The sequence below is a fragment of the Uloborus diversus genome, chromosome 8 (assembly GCF_026930045.1).
Source record: "Uloborus diversus isolate 005 chromosome 8, Udiv.v.3.1, whole genome shotgun sequence".
In the NCBI taxonomy this organism is placed as follows: Eukaryota; Metazoa; Arthropoda; class Arachnida; order Araneae; family Uloboridae; genus Uloborus; species Uloborus diversus.
Window position 1 is genome coordinate 118,382,777 of NC_072738.1, and position 20,123 is coordinate 118,402,899.

At 31.8% G+C, this 20,123-nt stretch overlaps 1 protein-coding gene across 1 annotated transcript; it reads right to left on the minus strand.

The window, feature by feature from the left end:
* On the minus strand, positions 1 to 14,520 carry LOC129228552 (rRNA methyltransferase 3, mitochondrial-like). Its single transcript, XM_054863235.1, has 4 exons — positions 14,088 to 14,520; positions 6,255 to 6,499; positions 4,916 to 5,074; positions 1 to 551 (listed from the first exon to the last, which is right to left on the minus strand). The coding sequence occupies exons 1-4, from the start codon at positions 14,384 to 14,386 to the stop codon at positions 1 to 3; spliced, it is 1,254 nt and encodes a 417-aa protein (XP_054719210.1). The 5' UTR covers positions 14,387 to 14,520.
* Positions 14,521 to 20,123: the final 5,603 nt, after the last annotated feature.

Genomic DNA, 20,123 nt, shown 5'->3' on the forward strand with positions numbered 1-20,123 from the left:
TTATTCTTTAGTTACATAAATTTCTTTAATTTGCCGTTTAATTTCATATAACACAATAGTCATCGCAAACGAAGAGTTTAAGCTTTCCATACCATTTTCTAGAGGTATTTTGATTTTATTCCCTCCGTAATCACATATCAGTTTTGTTACTCTTGAATCAATGCCATGAGTTTCTCCGCCCACATAAAGCACTATGTCCTTTTTTGGAAATTTCATGCTAGAGTACAAATGACAAGGTACGTGAAGCTCTTGATACTTCTCAAGCTCGGAGCGGATAGTATATGTTTCATCAACCTGAATTGGTGATTTCTGTTCATTAATGGTAATATATTTTGTTTCTTCTTCAGATTCAGCGCTTTCATCAAAATTAATAAAATCTGAAGAATAGCTTTGTTCATCAATGTCTGCAGCATTATCAGCAACAAATATTGTTGATTCTTTGGAGAGATAGTTGTTGATGTGTGTCCACTCAAGGTCATAAATGATGGGGATGCGAAACTGTCCACCGCAGCCTGCTCGAAGAACTTTAATCTCCCAAGGGTCAACACAACCTAAAATTCCAACAAAAATTAAAAAATAAATAATAATAATGAAAAATCAGGCTAACTTTTTTGCAATAAAACATGTGTTTATACATTAATGAATGGTATTTTTACTTCATTTTACGAAAAAGGAAGTATTGTATTGGCAAACAACTTTTCACTCAAAAATCAGCCTGAATTTCAATTTTTCTCACCCCCGAATGAATGAGATTTTTTTTCGACCCGACCACACATGGATATATGCCTAGGAACATACAGACACCCAAAATATCCATTTTGATGACCCCCGAGTTAAATACAACGATTTTTCTTGTGACGTCCATATGTACGTATGTATGTGCGTATGTGTGTAGATTCATATGTATCTTGCATAACTCAAGAACGGTATGTCCTAGAAAGTTGAAATTTGGTACATAGACTCCTAGTGGGGTCTAGTTGTGCACCTTCCATTTTGGTTGCATTTGGATGTTCCTAAGGGGGCCTTTTGCCCCTTTTGGGGGGGGGGGGAATCATTGTTAATTTCGATGTAAACTCAAGTGGTGTTATAATTTGTTGGACACTTGGCCATATATCGCCAGTCTTTTGGTCGCCAAGCAACTTGGTGATAAATTTGGCAATTTTTTTTTTAAATTTAATTTCAATTTGGCCACTGTCGGTGATATTTAGAGAGTAAACTATTGAATCACATTAAAATTGCCAGTAATGTTGAAATGACATTAAATTTGAGTAAAAGGAAGTCATGTGATGCACACATCAGTTCGTTTATTAAAAAGTATGAAACAAATTACTGCAGAATCCATATGAATGATAATACAAAAATAAGAAAATTAATTTTAAAAAGAAATATATGGAACAATTTGGGGTATTTAAAATGAAATATTTAACATGACTCGCAATTATGGAGAATTTTTTTTTATCAATTATGATGTCTGACAGAAAAAAACACACTAAAATATTGCAAGGGGCTGTTGCTTTTATAGTAAGGTCTACTTCTTTTAATATTGAAGTAATTAGTATTATTCTAGAATCTTGACTCTTTTTAAAGTCATCACATCATTGGTTTGCATATCACAATCAAATACTGAAAGATGGTATTTTTCACCCAAGCATGCTTTTGTATGGGTGTCCAATAAACATTTTCTCAAATTTTTGTATGTAGTTACACTATTTGTAACAAATTAAAAAACTTATTTGCAACTGCTAATTAAAAATCACATAAAAATAGGCTTAATAAGATATGATAATCCAATTTTTGAATTTAGGGACAGACATTTATGCAAGTTTAGTACAGTAAGTACCTTTAAACCACCAATTTATAAAACACAATTCCCTATAAACCACACAGCTTTAGAAGCTAACAATAAGTTGTGAAGTTGAAAATATATATATATTCAGCAATCTTTTGCAAATTAACTTTTGGAAATTTTTTACCTCAATTCAAATCTTTTAAATGAAAAATAATATACACAGTAAAAAAAAAAGCTATGTTGTCCTTGATAATGCAAACTATGAAGTGAAAAATAATGCACTATAATGAAGTGTTTTTATTTGCGAATGATAATTAAATTGTACAATTTGAGATTTAATACTCATTGTAGTTAAAATTCATTTGGATTTGCAAATATAGATACATTCTGAAAATCTATCAATATATATAAAAATGGATGTATGTGTGTGTGTGTATGTTCCTTATACGAGTACAAATCCAGTTTTTGTCGGATATCTTTCAAATTTGGCACAAAGGTAATTTGTTGCTCAGGAATTCATAAAGGCAGGTTTTTGGAATTTTAGGAGAACCCAAAGTGGTCTAAATTCATATTCTGAGTCTTAAAATTGCTCGATTCTGCACAAACGAATTTTTGTATAATTATGAATTTAGTCTAAATGAAAAGTCCGCAAAAAATTGCCCTAGATGAAGTTTCTTCAATGATTAACTATAATCGTTAAATTTAGGAACTTTGATTCAGAGCTAATAAAAATGGTTTGCAATTTATAACCATCAGGAAATATTTTAAATGCAATCAACACAAAAAGTATCATAAACAACAGCCGTTAATGCCTAATAGCGACAAGCGAAAAGCATGTTAGGTAAGAGAGCGGTAAATATAAGAAATGATGCTGTAGATTGTCTCTTAAACTGCAACCAATGAAGCCCCAGGATCCATTGATGCTACTCATGGTTCTACTTAATTTGAGTGCACCTGTTAAATTATAATTTTTAAAATTCCTTTAATTTCAAAATCCGCAACAGTAAGGGTTGCGTGTAATTTTTTATCAGTGTTATCCACGTTAATAGCAGAGAAAATACAAACATGAGTAAGGTATTAATATTGCCTTCAATATTGACATACAATCTTTGACTGTTTCAGCATTAGAATATTTAACTTTTATTAAAACCACATGTATTTCCTCCTTGCAAAAGAAATTGAACTTAATGTTATATGATCCTTATAAAAATCAATATGCAATATGTAAATGTTCTTTATACTATTCCGTGATTAACGTTGGATCTTTACCTAATTCGGTTCAACTATAACCGATAACCTGATTTGGTTTAATAAAAGTCGCTCCATGTTATCAAAGAACAGAGGTAAAAATACTAATAAAGCAAATAAATTGCAAAATAGTCATAGTAATGCACAATAGCACATTCGGAATTTTATCTTTCAAAGGGGAGGGAGATGGTCATGGCTTTCCTTACATGCATTATCTATCTATCTCTATATATAAAAACGGATGCATGTTTGGGTGTGTGCATTTGTGTGTATGTTCCTTATACAAATCCATAGTTTTAGTCGGATTTCTTCCAAATTTGGCACAGAGGTAAACTGTTGCTCAGGAATTCATATGGGGGTTATTTTTGGAATTAAAAAAAGATCCAAAGAAGTTTAAGTTTATGTTTTTAACCATAAAATTGATCTTTTGTTACTTGAACGAATGTTCGTATAGTTATGAATTCGGTCTGGATGAAAAGCCTGTAAAAAACTTTTCCTAATGAAGTTTCTTCAAAGATTAACTGTAATTTTAATTTAGTAAATTTGTGAACCTTGGTTTGAAGCAAATGAAAAGGATTGGCAACTTATAACCACCAGGGGATATTTTTAATGCAATCAACACTAAAGGTATTCTGAATGTTGGCCATTAATGCCGATTTGTGACAAGCGTAGAGCATGTTTGGCAAGAAAACCAAACGAAATCAAAATGCTGCTGTTCAAAGTTTTTCAAATATCATCCTGCAAAGCAGGAATGCATTGCAGTCTCTGACGGTTCTACTTACTTTGTATGCTTTCTTTTGGCTATTCCGTAGCAGTAATGGTAGAATAAAATTATAGATCAGTATTTCCCACATGAACAGCACAAAAAATACAAAAATTATTTTGGTACCAAAAACTTCAGGCCCGTGTCCAGGTTTTCATAAAGGGAGGGGTTTTAAAGCTTACATCCTTTCCCAAGGAGAGGAGAGTTTAACTGTACTCCCCCCCCCCAGAAGAATAATTCTGGCTGTGCAAATAGCAGCAGTATTCCAGCGTACATTTTTTAAAATCAAACCTTGTTTGTTTCTTTTTTAATCAAGTCTGTTTACTATGCAGTTTTTTGCAATTAGTATTAAAAACCGCCCACATTCTTTCATAATGCATCATGTATATTAAATTTCATAATAAAACAAACAAGAAAAAGCTTATTGTATAAGCAAATTACATTTCAAACACAATCAATGCATATTCATAGCTGCAACATATACTGAATACATCATAACCTCCTTAAGCAATATTAACACAGTTGATGCTTTGTGTTGATAAATCATTCAATAAGTCCCCCCCCCCCCCCCATAGTTTTTCTAAAATATTATTCCAGTTAGTAAAGCTCTAACAGTCTTAAATTGCAGAAAAACTACAGAGAGAATTATTTTTTTTCTCTTCATACAAACTTTTACATTAAAGTTATAAAAGTCAACTATGCATTTTATTCTTTTTGCTTATTATATTTTCTCCAATGGGAGGGGTTTAACCCCTAAAACCCTCCCCTTGGACACGGCTCTGAATAACTTATTCATTATCCATGTACAATCTTCAACAATTTAATTTTGGATGCCTGATTTTTTTTTTTTTTTTTTTTTTGTTATTTCAAGTATTTTGAAGATTTGAGCCTAGAAAGCGGCTTGAATGCAATTTTTTAATCTCATTTAGATAGAATTCATTCATTTGATTATCCAAAAGATATGTTGCATTGAACAGCACCCGGGCGACGCTGTTTTTTTAGATTTAAAAAAACTGAGAATTTAGAAGTAGTTTTCCTTTCTTTAAATACATGTGTTGTGTGTGACATAATCTTTTCTTTTACTATGAACTAAACTTACAAAACTTAAACTCTACCTTTCATTAATAAAAGCCGTTCACAGCCCGCAGCAGCACTATTTCGTATGATAGATCCCAAATTTCCTGGGTCCCTGATATTGTCACAAACCACAGTCACAGGAATAGAAGGCTCTGATAACACATTTAGCTCCTCCAAAGTTGGTCGCTTAAAAACACCTTTTGAGAAACATACAAGTATTAGAACTTTTAATGAGAAAAATGTAATGTATTTATGCAATAATAATCATTTGCTAACATATTGATAATTCTCTAAAAGTAATAAAAATAGGATTTTTATGGAAGAAGAAAAATATTATGTGATTATTGATTCAAAGTTGAAGACCATAATGACCAAGAAAGAGACAGCTTCACTTTAAAAACTTTCGAGATTCACAAAAAAAAAGGAAATTTAAAAACAAACTTTAAAAATTCATTTCAATTTATCTTAATACTACTATGTTTGTTGCTTTAAAAAAAAACTCATTTTATCAAAATTTAGATTTCGTTTTCAGATGAAATAAAAATTTAAAGTGGTTTGCTATCTATCCCTTAAAACTTTACATCTACTACTTGAAATCAATGATTGAAAATGCTCAATTTGCTATAGTATTTTCTAAGGCACAAGTTTTTTGCTCACCTAAGTGTTCAGAAAAGTTTTACAAGGTTTTTGTTTTTCTTTTTCGGGAGTCAGAGAAAAAGCAGTCATATCTGAATGAGGAATTTGAGGAGGGTTAATGGTACAATTGATTGTACTGCACTAATTAACACTTACTAAACAACATATTACATTGTTTTTCTTGCAAAAATCATAATAAATGCAAAAACAAAATGTACCATGCCTGTCATGTCAGCCTACATACAAGAATTCAGAAAAGCTTTTTTCTCCTTCCATCGACAATTTAGAATTCAAAAAAATACTGAGTATTATTTTTGAGGAAAAAACCTTCTTCAAAAAGCTGTAAAAGATATAAACAACTGAAGTACAATAAGTTTCAAAATAATTCAGTCACTTTAGTCAAAATACCATAATTATAATTACCATAATAATTACCCATTTAAACATTAAAATGCAATGCTCAAAATTTGCCATTATAATTCTGGAATGCAGAAAAAATCACTATAATTTTATCTAATTCAAGAAAATCTAAACTAAATTGATTTTTTTTTTTTTTCAAAGATAATAATAAAAATGAATTTTGTTCATAAAAGGTTATCAATTTTCAAAAAAAATATGCAGTCACCATAAAAGTAACATATATGTTATAAAATATCAATCACTTGCACATTTGAAAAATTTTAAATGAAACCCAATGCATTTCTTGCTTTGAATGATTAACTAAGAATAAAAAAATTATACCCATAACTCCAGGACAAGTAGTGAGTGCCGACCAGACTTTTAAGGTTTTGTAGAGCACTTTACAAATCTCAACATTTTCTAGTGTTCTCAGCTTTATCTCAGCCAGATCCTTTTCTCTGCTAAAATAAAGAGCTTGCAGCTTCACACCTGCTTGCAAAGCATCATTTATCAAACGCTTTCCTTCTATCAGAATTTTTCCTGATCTCTCTCGCATTTTCCTGTTTTTCATCACTGTTAATATTTTCCTGAAATGAAAAACATTAAGATGCAATCTTTTATTTTATTTTATTTATTTATTTATTTATTTTTTTGCATAAAATGTCTAATGGCATGTAATATATTGAATTATGCATAATCATAAGCAGTTTCACTGTTAACAATCAGAAAAGCAAAAATAGATAAAGGGCACAGAACCTGTGGCATATGTCAAAGAGCATATAACATAACTTTGCTCCTAAACCTTGAGGTCCTTTTGGCTCAGCTGCTAAAGCACTGGGTTAGTATCACATATGTCCATGGTTCAAAGCCCGACACCAACCCGCATTGTTCCTCCATGTCGTCCACACAGTGGTGATCTGGCACTGCAACAGATGGCCCGATGTAACACAGCATTATGAATACACCATAGGCACTTGTACAGTCTAGTCCCGACTTACGCGAGGGATGCGTTCCAAGACGCCTTGCGTAAGTCAAAATTTTGTGTTGTAAAAAAGTTTATGTGTAAAAACTTTTTGTATAAACATACCCAATTATTTTAGACATTTGTAAATACCACCTGAAATCATTAAAAACAATTTCTTAAATATACAGTACTGTTGCTTATATAAAAACTGAATTTTTATTTGTATTTTAAATTTAAAAAAAAACGTTTTATTCAAGATAAAATACTGCTACGATGCACAAAATGAATGATCAATGGGAAAGAAAGATATAAAATAAACCAGTACGGTACGCTCAGTATGTAGTAAGAAAAACAAATGCGCTATAGTTTTACTGTACAATGGATCCTGTAATGATATTTGTAACTTAAAAAAGTGAAGATGATGATGATTTATTCTGCGTGATCAAACCGTTATTCTTATTTTTTAATAAGTTGCTTCTCTAGTTCTTTCTTAACGTTTTCATTTATGCAATGCAACACCCTTCTTCCTGGTTTCTTAAATTCACAATCCAAGAGCAGCTTCCATTTTAATAATTTTTGCATTTGGCTTAGATACTACTCGGTGTTTTACGCACATCCTTTTCTTGACTTATAATTGCACAGATGGAAGATTCATTTATATTTAATTGTTGTGCTACCTTCAATGCATTTGTTCAAGCACATAATCTTTAGCTTTTCTTTAATTGTCAGAAACTTTCTCTTTTTCTTTCTATCTTCACAAGATGAAACAGTGCTCTTAGGTGTCATTATATTTCAAACACCTTCACATTTATAATGAAAAAAAAAGAAAAATGAGGAGTAGTTACTTATATTTAAGCGATATATCAGACTAGTACAGTGAGGGATCTTCAGCTCGCAGTGATGCTAAAGGGAAGACTGTCCATTCACAAGAAAAAAAATTTTAGTAGCCAATAACAAAGCCCATATTTTCACACTGCGATTCCCTTCTGAAAATTTTTGTGTTGTAGGCGAGAAATTGGCATTTTGTCTAAAATTCTTCACTACTGAAAAAAATCGCATTATAGCCATTTCGCGTAAGTCGGATTGCGCTGTAGCGAGAGTCGAATGTACATGATAATTATATAATTATAAGCTTTAATATTTTTGTGGTAAACTGATCATGACAAAATTTTACAATTAACTTTTTTTTTCATCAGTTCTTTACCTACTTTAAAACCAGGTGAAGCTTTTTCTTTCATAGGAAAAAAAACCTTTACCAGTACACAGAATTTTTTCTGCATTTTTACTGGTCCCTACTCAAAAAAGGTTGAAGAAATGTGGTCTAGATCATCCACATAGTCTGCATCTAAGAGATCCTATAGAATTTTCAAAAGCATTTTACAGTATTGTAAATTATTCAACGTATCAGAGAGTGGTTTCTAAAGTAACTTTAATAAGAAACAAATTTAATTATAAAGTAAGAAAAACAACGTTAAAAAAAGCACAAATTTGCCAATTACAGCAGACACGTGTTTCGGCATTAAGGGAACCTGGACATTCTCGGCAACGAAAAGAGTCAAATTTTTAGTTGCAAATCACGAAGTGTTTATTCGTTTTAAAATCAAGTGTGACTTAAAAACTATTGTGCATAGAAATAATGTAATCTTCTCATCATAAACCAGTAAAAATATTTTTTTTCCTTAAAGAATATATTTTTGAATAGTAAATAGAAAATATATAGTTGCACGATAATTTGAAAATTTATGACTGCAAATAGGTACGCTTCGCAAATGCAATTCATAATTAAATCACGCTAACTTTCAATACTATACAGGCAAAAGGTCACAAATTACAGTGAGCCTATTATTTTTCAGTTCCCTTCAAATTAAAAAACCACAAAAAATGTTAAAATATAGTATTTCATAAAATCACGAAAAAGTACGATATTTTTCACTAAGACTAGCCTCCGAAAATTACAATAGTACCTAAACAAAAGTAAAAATATGTTTAACACATGCAAAATGCTTGTGTATGCTATAATACCAAGTTTCATAATCATATATTGATATGAATTTTATGTAAGCTGTAAACTTGATGCATTACAGAGGATGACTAACAACATAAAGTAACATTTAATAGACAAGATTACAAGATACATTCATAATTTTGTAATAAACTATTCTACCAATATATTCAAGTATTGTTGCCGCTGTGGCACAAAACAATGAAACTAAATTTAGTCAAGGCTTATGTTAAGTGCAATAAACAACACTCCCCCTCACGAACATAAGCTTATAAGTCCAAGTCCTTGGCACAATATTTTAATTCTATGACCATTAAGAGCTTTAGTTAATAGATCTGCCAGCATGTCTTCAGATTTTTTATAAGCTATCTGAATTTCATTTTTGGCAACAATATCTCGGATGAAATGTTCTTTGACAGAAATGTGCTTTGATCTTGAACCTATGATTGGATTTGATGCAAGCTTCTGAGCTGCTTGATTGTCATTGAATATTTGAATGCTAGGATGAAAAATACACATGTCATTTGCAAGTTGCTTTAAATGTAAATCTTCTTTTGCAGCTTCAGTCAATGCCATGTATTCAGCTTCTGTGGTTGATAAAGCAACCGTTTTCTGCTTTCTTGATTCCCAACTAATTGCAGCTCCAGCGTATATAAAACAATATCCTGTGTAGGAACGGCGATCTAATGTACACGAAGCCCAGTCTGCATCAGTAAATCCAGTTATATTCCGTTTAGTTTTCTTAAATATTAGACCATAGTCTTTAGTGCCTTGGAGATACCTTAAAACTCTTTTAGCAGCATTCCAATGTTGCATGTTGCAACATGTATTAAACTGACTTAAATAACTTACGGCGTAAGAAATATCTGGCCTTGTGGCAATAGAAAAATACATGAGTGAACCTATCAAATTTTGGTATGGAATGTTATTCTTTTCTTCAGAGTGTGCTTTTTCTAATTTGATACCAGGATCAATTGGATTTGAAACCGCTTTGCAGTCACTCATATGAAATTTTTCTAGAATTTCTTTGATGTATTTTCGTTGTTTGACTACAATTTTATCATGCGATTGTTCAAATTCCATTCCTAAGCAATATTTTAAGTCTCCTAGATCTCTTATTCTAAAACTTTCCATTAAACTTTTCTTTAGATCGTTTACAGCTTCATTGTTATTTGTCGCAATAATTATATCATCAACATACACGGCTAAAAGAATTCTATCTCCCCCTTTCTTCATTGAGTATAAGCATGGATCAGCTGTGGATGATGAAAATCCAAGTTCCATTAACTTCGCATTAATTGTTTTGAACCATTGTCTTCCAGCTTGTTTAAGTTCATATAATGCCTTCTTTAATAAGCAAACCTTTTCTTTGGAGTTTTTCTTTATGTCACTTAACATTTTTTGAGTTTTTAAGAAAAGTTCACTGATCTCATTTTCAGTTTCTTCCAAAAGTATTTCTTGAAGAAATTTTTCAAGACATGTAGGTTTCTCCATGTAAACTTTCTCTTCCAACTTTCCATTTAAAAATGCTTGATACATCTAGTTGTGAAAGCTTTAAATTTTCTTCAGCAGCAATCCCCAACAGAAATCTAATTGAACTTAGTTTTGAAACAGGCACAAAGGTAGCAAAAAAATCCTCATTTGGTCGTTGAACAAATCCTCTTGCCACTAAGCGAGCTTTCTTCCTTTCTAAAGTTGCGTCAGGATTTAGTTTTTCCTTTAAAATAATTTTTGAATCAATTACATTGAAATCATTTTCTTTCTCAACAATTTCCCATGTTCCATTCAAAATATGAGCTTTGATTTCATTTTTAATTGATTCATTCCAATCTGAAGATGATGACTCAATTGTTTCATCGCAAAGAAAAGAAGTGTTCGAAAGATCATAATCTTCTAACCAGGCAGGCAGTTTTCTATCGCGTTTTGGTCTTCCTCCTTCAGTTTGTTCAACAACTTTATTGTCTCTAGTGTCAAAATTTTCTTCCTTACTGTCGTTTGTTTCATTTTCATTTAAATTGGTTGTTTCTTCATGTGAAACTTCATTTGTTACATCTATACATGAAGTTTCTCTTTCTTCAAATGTATTTATGTCTTCAGATATTTCATCAACTCTTTCTGATATAATATTAGCATTAGTTGAGCTCGGATCTTTAAGAATTGAAAATTTGTCAGTTTCAAAGTTCGGTTTAAAAATAATATTTCTTGATATTTCTACTTTTCTAGTATCTGGAAAATAAACTCTATATCCCTTTATATTTTCTTCATAGCCAACAAAGATTCCTTTCTTACTTTTTGGATCCCATTTTCTTCTATGTTGTTTAGGAATTAAAACAAACACATCTGTTCCAAACACTTGTAATTTGTTCAAATCAGTTTTCCTGTTAAACCATAATTCATTAGGAGTTTTCCCTTTAACAGTACTTGTTCCTGTACGATTAAGAACATACGTTGCAGTATTTATAGCTTCAGCCCAGAATTCTTTCTTCATATCTTTTGCACAAAGCATACTTCTAGCTAATTCTACAACTGTTCTATTCTCTCTTTCTATTTTTCCATTTTGTTGTGGAGTGTATGTACAGGATTTCTGGTGTCTAATTCCTTTTTCTTCTAAAAATGAAGCTATATCTGCATTTAATGCTTCCAACCCTTGATCTGTTCTGAAAATTTTTACTCTATTTCCTGTAACATTTTCAGTAAGTAGAACAAATTTTTTAATCTTATTCTTTACTTCAGATTTATTTTTTAAAAAATAAACTGATCTATAATGACTAAAATCATCTTTAAGTAGTAAAAAATATCTAGATCCCCCAATTGATGGTTCTTCCATTGGACCGCATACGTCAGCATGGATGACTTCAGCTGGGACTTTACCAATGTTTTTACTTCTTGTAAATGGCAAGGTGTGTTGTTTTTCAAAAATACATGATTCGCAGAAAAAAATTTCGTCATCAAGGAATTTTATTTCATTTTCTTTTAGAATTCTTCTTACTTGATGAATATTTTGATGCGCCATCCTTTCATGCCAAACTTTCAAACTTTCTATTTTTCTACAAAAAGGCAGTTTCTTCCACTTCAAACATTAGTTTATAAAGTTTTCCCTCTCTTTTTCCAAAAATCTTGACATTTTCTTTCTTCACCTTGCATGTATTTCTATCTAATTCAAAAATATATCCCTTGTCAGTAACTGAGCTTATGGAAAACAAATTGCATTTTAAAGCTGGAACATATAACACATTTTTCAAATCTCCATACTCCCATTTTCTACCATTAAAATATTTAATTTTGATGTCACCTTGACCTGCTGCATCAATTATATTACCATCAGCTATTTTAATTTTCACCGCATTTGTCAATTCTGTATAATTTTGGAGCCAAGTTTTATTGCAAGTCATATGCTCACTAGCACCCGAATCTGCGTACCATTCTCTGTCTTGAAGTTTTTCTTCAGTGAACAAAGCCATAGTTGTATAAGCAGCACGATTGTATTTTCCCTTTAATTTATGCATTTCATTTCGATGACAATCTTTTGCTTTAAGGTTTGGCTTATGACATACAAAGCATAAATTTTTATCAAAATCTTCTTTTAAGGGACATTGGTTTGCAAAATGTTCTTTCTTGCAAATATTACAAGTTATATTTTTGTTCTTGTGATTTTTCCTTGTATGCTGGTTCATTTTCTTGCTTGCTAAAGCTGTTTCTGTTTTTCCGGACATATTTTTCATTCTTTCTTTTTCAATCGACAGTCTACTTACCAGTTCATTAATTGATTGGTTTTCAACTGGTACAGACTCCCAAGCACTGATGAAATGCTGATATTCCTGAGGCAAGCCCATAAGGACTTGGGTCATAAACATATGATCGGAGATATTTTCCTTATATTGTTTTAATTTAGTCCTAATTTCTTCAAGTCCAGATATGTACAAAGACAAATCCTTTCCATCATGACTATAATTGAAGAATTTCTTTTGTAGCATATAAATGCTCACTTCTGACTTGAGCTCATAAACTGAACACAGTTTATTCTAGATAGCATTTGCATTTTCGCAAGTGATAATATGAGCCATCGGACCTTCTTCTACTCGACTCACAATTATTTCTTGAGCTTTCAAATCTTTCTTTCTATATTCAGCTAATTTTTCTAAATAATCATTTTCATCCTCTGTGTCAACTTCAACTGGAAACTCTTCATTAATAGCTTTAAAAAGCCCTTTACTTTCTAAAATTATTTTCATTTGAAACTTCCATAAGTTCCAGTTATTTTCTGTTAGCACTATCGCACTTGTCTTATCCATATTCAACTCTATTTAAACTCAAAATAATTACTTAAAATAAAAATCTATCTTCCAGTTTTATAGTACTCACTAATTAGAAGCTAATCCTGGTCCCCATAACCTGTAAACTTGATGCATTACAGAGGATGACTAACAACATAAAGTAACATTTAATAGACAAGACTACAAGATACATTCATAATTTTGTAATAAACTATTCTACCAATATATTCAAGTATTGTTGCCGCTGTGGCACAAAACAATGAAACTAAATTTAGTCAAGGTTTATGTTAAGTGCAATAAACAACATAAGCATACCTAAAGTTCAAAAAAATGTGTTTTCTGAAAAACGGGAAAACGTGTTGACCTTGACAATGCTGGTTAGCATGCGATAAGCTTCCCAAACCGCTTACGCCGAGGCATTTTCTAAGTTTTTGTTATGTAAATAGAAAAAAAGAGTATAAGTAACTGAATCATGAAATATTTGATGAAAGAAAACAGTGGTTTGTCAACATTCAATCCAGATACCGTCCCTTTAAAAGGGCGTGACTTTCTTGTTTACATTTGTGACATTTTAAATAGTAAATTAATTAGCTTTCGAAATTTGATACCCACACAATATATACATTTTTGGAATTAGGGAAATGTCCCTTATTTTATGCAGCTAAAATTGAGAAATCGATTTTTTGAACGTATAAAACGTCCCGGTTCCCTTAAAAACAAATCTACAATGTTATTTAATAAGAGATATTAACTGACGAAAATTCAAAACAGAAAAGGGCAAGTTCAAAAATATCTTAATCTTACAGTATAATGCTAATCAGAAACACAAACACTGGTTTTACAGCAAAAAATTATGAAGTTTCCTTTGAAAATATCATCATAAAACAAACTTAAAAAAAAGGAAAGAATTAAAACATAAAAATATGTAAGCTTACGTGAAACGTGCGTCATTTTTCTGTATTTTTTCATATGGTGGAATAAGGATTTCCTCCCGTTTTTCATCAGGGATTGAAAGAGATCTGAGTGCGTCTGAAGAAGCAATGACACTCTTTTGCGGAGAGAAATCTTTTTCCCGTATGGGAGGAATTAAATCATTTTCCGTAGAAACATTATGAACTGCAATTGGAATTCGGCGAAGAAAGTTTTTTCTATAAAATCTGGGGAGAATATATGTTTGAGCAAACGCCCGTTTCAATAGTTTAACACTTGATATTTGGAAAATGGAATTTGACATCGCTATCAAGGTATGGAAATTTGAATTTGAAGCAAGACCAATTACACGAAGAGGTGAAAATGAAATGTTCAAGGATTAACACTTAGCTCGCCGGTACATAAAACGCAAATCGCAGCATGAAACAGAAAAGATTGTTTAATAACAAAACTTAACGCGTTGCCAACTTTTTACAAACAATTTTCCGTTTTATGCTTCACACAACGAGCTAAAGAAAAACTGGAGTGAAGAGTTGTCATTCATTAACAAGCTTGTGATCAATGCGCATTAGAGTCCCTGCATGAATACAATGTTAAAGCTATCAAAACGAAATATGGGCCGTGGTAGCCCGATCAGTAGAGTGTCGGATTCGGGGCCGGAGGGTTCTGAGTTCGAACCTCGATGGTCGAAGATCCACCGTCGTCATTAAAGGGGACTGAGCGACGTTAAATATGCTCGTGGTCTCAATGTCCTCCAAGTGAAACGATACCTCTGGGGGGTGCTAGCACCAGGTAACTATAAGCTCTAGGACTAGTTCTAAATTCTCATTAACTGTACGATCCGGTGGTGGTGCTGCTATCTATCGGTATAAAAAAAATAATGGAGGCAAGGCACTTAGTATGCAGTCCTCGGCATAAATACAGATGTAGTCAGTTGTGACTCGGAATCGGAAAACGAAATATTACCTAAAATGTAACACCCTCGTTATTAAGCAATAAATAAATACCTTTGTGCCGAGAAATAACAGGAAATATCCAACGTTGTTTAGCACAAATAAACAGATTTCAGAATACACGTGTTTCGAGGTTTCAAGGAACCCTTTTTTCAATTCAAAGGTGTGAGCTTCTAGATGTAAAGACACCCAGTAAAAGCAATGAAAATGGACAGCAGACAGTTTAAATATCAAAATAAGCAATAACAAAAGCAAAACAAGACAAAACGGAACTCAAGATTTATTGCATGATTCCCTCCCAGAGAAAACCGTTAAGCAATTAATTTCAGTAAAAAGACCCATAAAATACATGTTGCTGTTAAAATGAAACCGCTTATTAATAAATTAGCAATAAATTTATATCCGAAAAAATTTTACAACGAATCAACTGCCGCATTTAGCGAAAGGAAGAATAAACATAGTTCAGGAAAACAGAAAGAGGTTGGAAAATAACAAAAAGTTAAACAAGTACAAAATAAAACATGAAATGGAAACGTAAAGACAGAAAAAAAAGTTCCAAAGAAAGACATTACCATAACCACCTACAACGCAACGAAGAAAAAAGAGCATAAAAATTATGTGAGAAAACAACAATTCAATAAGTCTAGTATTGTTCAACACTGCTGGGACTCAAATCACTCCTTTGATTTCAACTCATTTAAAGTTATACAGAAATGCCCAAATTCATCAGATCTTGATTTTTGGGAGTCTTTCCACATTCTGAAGAATCATTCTAATCTAGTTAACGGTCTTAAATCCATTCCGTATTTTTCTGCAGTGTGGCATCCATTCATTAATTGATGTCTTTTTTCGCCCCTCTTCTTTGATCTCATATTTTTTTCTTCGTTGCGTTGTAGGTGGTTATGGTAATGTCTTTCTTTAGAACTTTTTTTCTGTCTTTACGTTTCCTTTCATGTTTTATTTTGTACTTGTTTAACTTTTTGTTGTTTTCCAACCTCTTTCTGTTTTCCTGAATTATGTTTATTCTTCCTTTCGCTAAATGTGGCAGTTGATTCGTAGTAAAAATGTTTCGGATATAAATTTATTGCTAATTTATTAATAAGCGGTTTCATTTTGACAGCAACATGTATTTTATGGGTCTTTTTACTGAAATTAATTGCTTAACGGTTTTCTCTGGGAGGGAATCATGCAATAAATCTTGACTTTGAGTTCCGTCCCTACTAGAAAAATGTCTTGCATCAACCTTGACCGATCTTGATATTATACTGACGGCGTCAATATTGACGTGTTTCATACTGCATAAAGCTTGCATAAAGATTAAAAAGCAATATTACAATAACAACACGTATGCAACATTGCATTCACCTTAAAATATCAATATTGATATTACCTTACAATAACAACATTGCATACATGTTGACGCCGTCAAGATGATATTGATTTCATGCTGTCGCCGTCAAGGTAATTAGTACACAATAGAACAGGTGGACCTTCGTTGATACTTGCGCATGCGCACAGTTCTTTCTACCCAGCGTCCCTCGCATTGCTGGCACATCTTCCTCCTTCGACCATCTATTAAGTTGGTTCAGAGGAACTGCACGTGGCGTTGCATTTTTTAGGCTTCGTTAAGTTGGTTTTGCTTAGTTATTACTGTGGAATAGTATTGTTTTAGGAATAACTTATGAATGACTGATAACTGGATTTGTTTATTAATATAGTACTCAACAAGTCACATCGCAGACGATGTGCGATCATTGTTAGAAATGGCCGAAAATAACTTTTTTCGTCCCTAGACTTTGAAACAAAGGACATGAAGCCCAGAATTTCGTATTATCACTTCAATCTCACGAGTAAGAATAATTTTATTCAATGGTAATTTATGTTATTCTTTAAGATAAATTCATATGTTTTTTCTGTGGGATATTTTTAATGCTGACATCCATTTGGAAATGTACTTTATTGTATTTATTTATTTATTGTTTTGCTATCTTTACTCTTAAATGTGCTATAAAAAACTTCCGCAAATATTCTTAACAAGGCATTTTATGTTTTTATAATACAATTAGAAGCATGAATTTAAAAAATAAGTCAAGTATTACGCAAAACGAAGAAACTTTCATTTTTTAAACTAAATTGCGAGTACTATTAATACCTTTATATGAATTTCCGATCAGATGTCAGCTTTAAGAAAATATTCTTAGGCTAGAAAACTATCTTGAAGAATAACAGAAATAATTAAAGAATGAAATTTAATTCTCGATTTTAAAGCGAAAATAATACAAATAAATAAATAGATAAAACACCTTGCAAACTTGCTGATTTCATACTGTCATGTCAATGTATCCTGACATTTTCCTGTCATATCAATACGTATGCAATATTACAAAAGCAAGATCATCTTGCCTAGACCTTGATTTCATGCTGTCATGACAACATCTTGATATTATCCTGTCATATCAATATGTATGCAGGATTACCGAAGCAAGATCATCTTTCCTAGACCTTGATTTCATGCTGTCATGACAACATCTTGATATTATCCTGTCATATCAATACATATGCAGTATTACAAAAGCAGCCTACCTTGATATTTTCCTGATATTATGCTGCATACACCTTGTCAGTCAATATTGTGGCAGCCTGCTGACAGCATAAATGGAGTAACATAACAAGATTGAGGCAGCATTAATGCAAGATGATTTTTCTTGCATGTCAACCTTTATGCAATACTGAGGCAAGATATTTTGCTTACTGGGGTTTTGTCTTGTTTTGCTTTTGTTATTACTTATTTTGATATTCAAACTGTCTGCTGTCCATTTTCATTGCTTTTACTGGGTGTCTTTACATCTGGAAGCTCACACCTTTGAATTGAAAAAGGGATTCCTTGAAACCTCGAAACACGTGTATTCTGAAATATGTTTATTTGTGCTAAACAACGTTGGATATTTCCTGTTATAACCCTCGTTATTGTTTCTCTTTACAAAAAAAAAAAAAACTACTTTACAGGAAATTTATAATGTTTATGAAAAAGCTACATAGCTTCTAAAACTAATTTTGCAATTTATCTGCTAATTTTAAGGATATAATTCTTTTTCAAATTAAAAATTTCAACAATGTAAAGAAAGTAACAATACAAATAAATAATTAATATTAATCGATAAATTTAAATTGAGTAAAAGATGAGAAATTTCCTCTGGAAGATATAGAAGAAATTTGCTTGCTTAACATATAATAATATTCTTATTATTAAGAACGTATGCTGGTAAGTTTCTTTCGTACCCATGATTCTAATGAATGAGAAAAGCTTTGCATTGAAGATTTTTGTTCAATTCTGTGATTGTACTTTTGCATGCAGAGCCTGATTACCGCAGGGACATGTGGGGCACAGGCCCCTCCTCTTAGATTTCAGGGGGCCCAAAATACCCTTAATTTATCATGCTAATTAAAAATAAATAATGATTTCACTCAGAATCTAGAGTACAATGATATCATTGATAGTTTTGCAAATGCCAAAACAATGAAAAAATCTATTTCTTGATAAAAAATTCCCCTTAAAAATGCGATCGCATTGCAAATCAGAAAAACACTTCAAATTTAGTCTTTATTAAAAGTTATATCATAATTTTGGTATTTACGGTTTACTGCAACGGGCAAAGTTTAACCACATTTTATATATTTATCGTAAGCTACTATATCTCTTCAACTTTTTAAATGCATATATTATATTGTGACTAGTCGACCCGTGCGGAACTCCGCACTGTACTTCGAATCGTTTCATAAGGCATTTCGCTCTTTAAAAATTTCAAAGAAAGAATATTATGAAAAAAAAACCGAAAAAAGTAAACGGAAAAAAGTAAGCGCACCAGAGAAGGCATGTAATTTGAAGACATCAGTAACAAAACCTCGTTAAATACAACGTTGTGATAATTTGATCATCGCTCCCCTTTTGGTTGTACGTATTTTCAATGCAAATATTAATATCACTAAAAATGTGGCTGAGTGACACGTGAAAAATCAGTAATTTTGCATGTGAAAAAACAGGTTGTGGCAAATACAGTCCGCCCATGTGAGCATCTGACGGAAAAAAAAGAAACATTAAAGATATATTTAGTGGCACGGATTCGAGCTGGCGCCATTCTGATTAACAGTACGACGCTCCAACAAACCTAGCAACTGTGCCTTCCATTTCGAATGCTATTCATTGAAGGAATGCGTAATAAAACACAGTTAGAAAGTTTTTCGCCGAAAAAATATAATAAGATCATGCGTCTATATTTTGTTATTAGCCAGCAGGATACGATTTAAAATTATTCGTAAAACATGGAATTTAATTAAAGAATGAGGAAGATCTCACGTAGCGATTGAAACAAACATACTTGAGAAGTAATAAATTCGGTTGAAAAAATAAGTGTTTTTATCTTTGAATATTGAATTATTTCACATAGAAGGTTGCTTTAACCGTTACGGCTTAAATGCCCGCACATGTTTCTCTTTTAATCGAACACTTAAAATTTAAAACCAAAACCAGATGAACTGAATCCGTTCTTAAGTGTAATTTTTCGAACGTAGACAAAATGTATTTATTTTTCAGCAGAAAGCAGAGGAGTAGAAAATGATTTCTTACTAATGATGTTGATAATAATTTTAATGTTTTATATCGTACTCGAATAAATAATTAAAGATTTACTGGTTGAAACTCGTAGTTTTAATTTGGCGCAGTATTTTTTCATTTGTACTAAAGTTCGAACACTGCTGTTAGAAAAATCTACATTTCAGCATACAATGAAAATGTTTTTCTGCAGAAAAAGGATTTCCTTGAGGTAAATCTAATAATTTTTTATGCTTACAATATGCTCAGTGGTCTGGACGGAGTCAAAGCTTAAAAAAAAGGGAAGAAAACCTTTCGATTAGCAGTCAACTTATCTGAATGATAACTTTAGCCTGCATAAAGGAGTCGAAACACCAAACGGCATTTCCACTGTATTTATTTTATTACGTGTGTTATTTTTTGTATGTTATAAGTACATGCAATGCGTAATTTTACTGTAAATTTGCTATTATGTCGGTCAGCCCGAACTGGCCCGAAGT

Coding starts and splice junctions, on each gene's coding strand:
- LOC129228552 (XM_054863235.1), bottom strand. CDS start 14,386: ATGTCAAATTCCATTTTCCAAATATCAAGTGTTAAACTATTGAAACGG. Junction 5,075..6,254: donor TACTTGTCCTGGAGTTATGG/GTATAATTTTTT, acceptor GTTTCTCAAAAG/GTGTTTTTAAGCGACCAACT. Junction 552..4,915: donor ACGGCTTTTATTAATGAAAG/GTAGAGTTTAAG, acceptor TTGGAATTTTAG/GTTGTGTTGACCCTTGGGAG.